The sequence below is a fragment of the Phoca vitulina genome, unplaced genomic scaffold, assembly GCF_004348235.1.
Source record: "Phoca vitulina isolate PV1807 unplaced genomic scaffold, GSC_HSeal_1.0 scaffold64, whole genome shotgun sequence".
Lineage (NCBI taxonomy): Eukaryota > Metazoa > Chordata > Mammalia > Carnivora > Phocidae > Phoca > Phoca vitulina.
Genome location: NW_022589767.1, coordinates 7106204 through 7107580, shown reverse-complemented (window position 1 = coordinate 7107580; position 1377 = coordinate 7106204). Strand labels below are relative to the sequence as shown.

Sequence of the window (1377 nt, the reverse complement as noted above, 5' to 3'; positions counted from 1 at the left end):
TCTCTAGTTACAAAGAAAGTCAAAGGTCATTCCTACACACACACACACACACACACACACACACACACACACACACACACACAGAGCCTTAACCCTGGCCACCTTTATAATACTTCTGGGTGCCACATTCTATGGAACTATTTTAGGTTCTTCTTGCCTTATTGGTTAATATTCCCTGAGTCAAATTATTTGTTATACTTTTCCCTAACTTAAACTTGCACTTGTCAAGTGATAAGCATCTCTAGTAGCTTCTCAACTTTAGGAAAATACCAACACCACTCCCAGAAACACAAAGAAATCAGGTGGAGACCATTACCAGGAGCAATCCTTTATATTATCCAGTTGCATAACACACTTCTTGAATAAATGACATATCCTAATTTAGGATACATCACCAGATTCAAGTCAGAGAGTATCCTTTGCCAGTCAATAAGAGTGCGGGTCACTGGAAGATCTCTTCGTAGAATTTTTCTCAGGGCTTCGTTTGATAACTCCTGTAGTTCTTCTAAGACTGCAGCTTGAAATATATTCTCTTGCTCTTCCACAAGCCTTGCAAAATTTAAAGCCAGTTGAGCTTGGTTAACTACTTCCAAGCTTTCTTTCAGGTCCTTGGAGATTTCAATATGAAGGTTGACAGCCCTGAAGAAGTGAGCTTGCACAAAAATTCTTCCTGTTACTTGGGTTAGAAATGGATTTATTTGGAAAATCCACTTTGATTTCCAAAGGCCATTCCAGCAATCTCTTGTTTCATAGCTGTGATCCTCAATGCAAGCAATCAAGAACTCCTTATTTTTCACACTTTTTCTCAGCACGTTGCAATTTCCTGTTGGATAGTGATCATTCACATACAGTTTTAAGGCACACAGAACAACATTTCTTAGGTATTCTGTCTCATTCCGAATGATTCCATGACTTTGGATGTCTTTTAACTGGTTTTGAAGCAGGTCGAATTTGAAAGAAAGTTTGCTTTGATAGTCAAAAAATCGGTAGTCACCCACTACATTGTGGTGAGACAGGAGTACTGGATTTCCATCGATGCAGAGTGGTACAGAATATTTTTGGCAGTGTTGGTGGCCTGCACACTCACCTTGATGGTGCATAAGTTTTTCATCACGGATAAGCAGACAGAGATCATCAAAGGCATTAACAAATTCCCCTGGAGGAGCCTGTATTAACAGTCTGCGAATTACTCTTTCTTTCTCTTTCCTACTCAGAACGCTACGTGACATGTTTGGTTGCAGCAGAAGCAAAGCTTCTGAAATAAAGAGTGTTCAAAGGATGAGAAAACATTCCATGAGACACCTTTCCCATCAAGGTGTTAAACATTCAAGCTTAAGATTACTATGTCTAACCATGAAAACAGGTTGTTTGGCAAGC

The 1377-nt window shown here is 39.5% G+C and overlaps 1 protein-coding gene across 1 annotated transcript; it reads right to left on the bottom strand.

The window, feature by feature from the left end:
• Nucleotides 1–312: 312 nt before the first annotated feature.
• CAPZA3 (capping actin protein of muscle Z-line subunit alpha 3) lies at nt 313–1377 on the bottom strand. The gene has a single exon (XM_032391773.1). It carries the CDS (start codon nt 1227–1229, stop codon nt 330–332), a length of 900 nt encoding a protein of 299 aa, XP_032247664.1. The 5' UTR covers nt 1230–1377; the 3' UTR covers nt 313–329.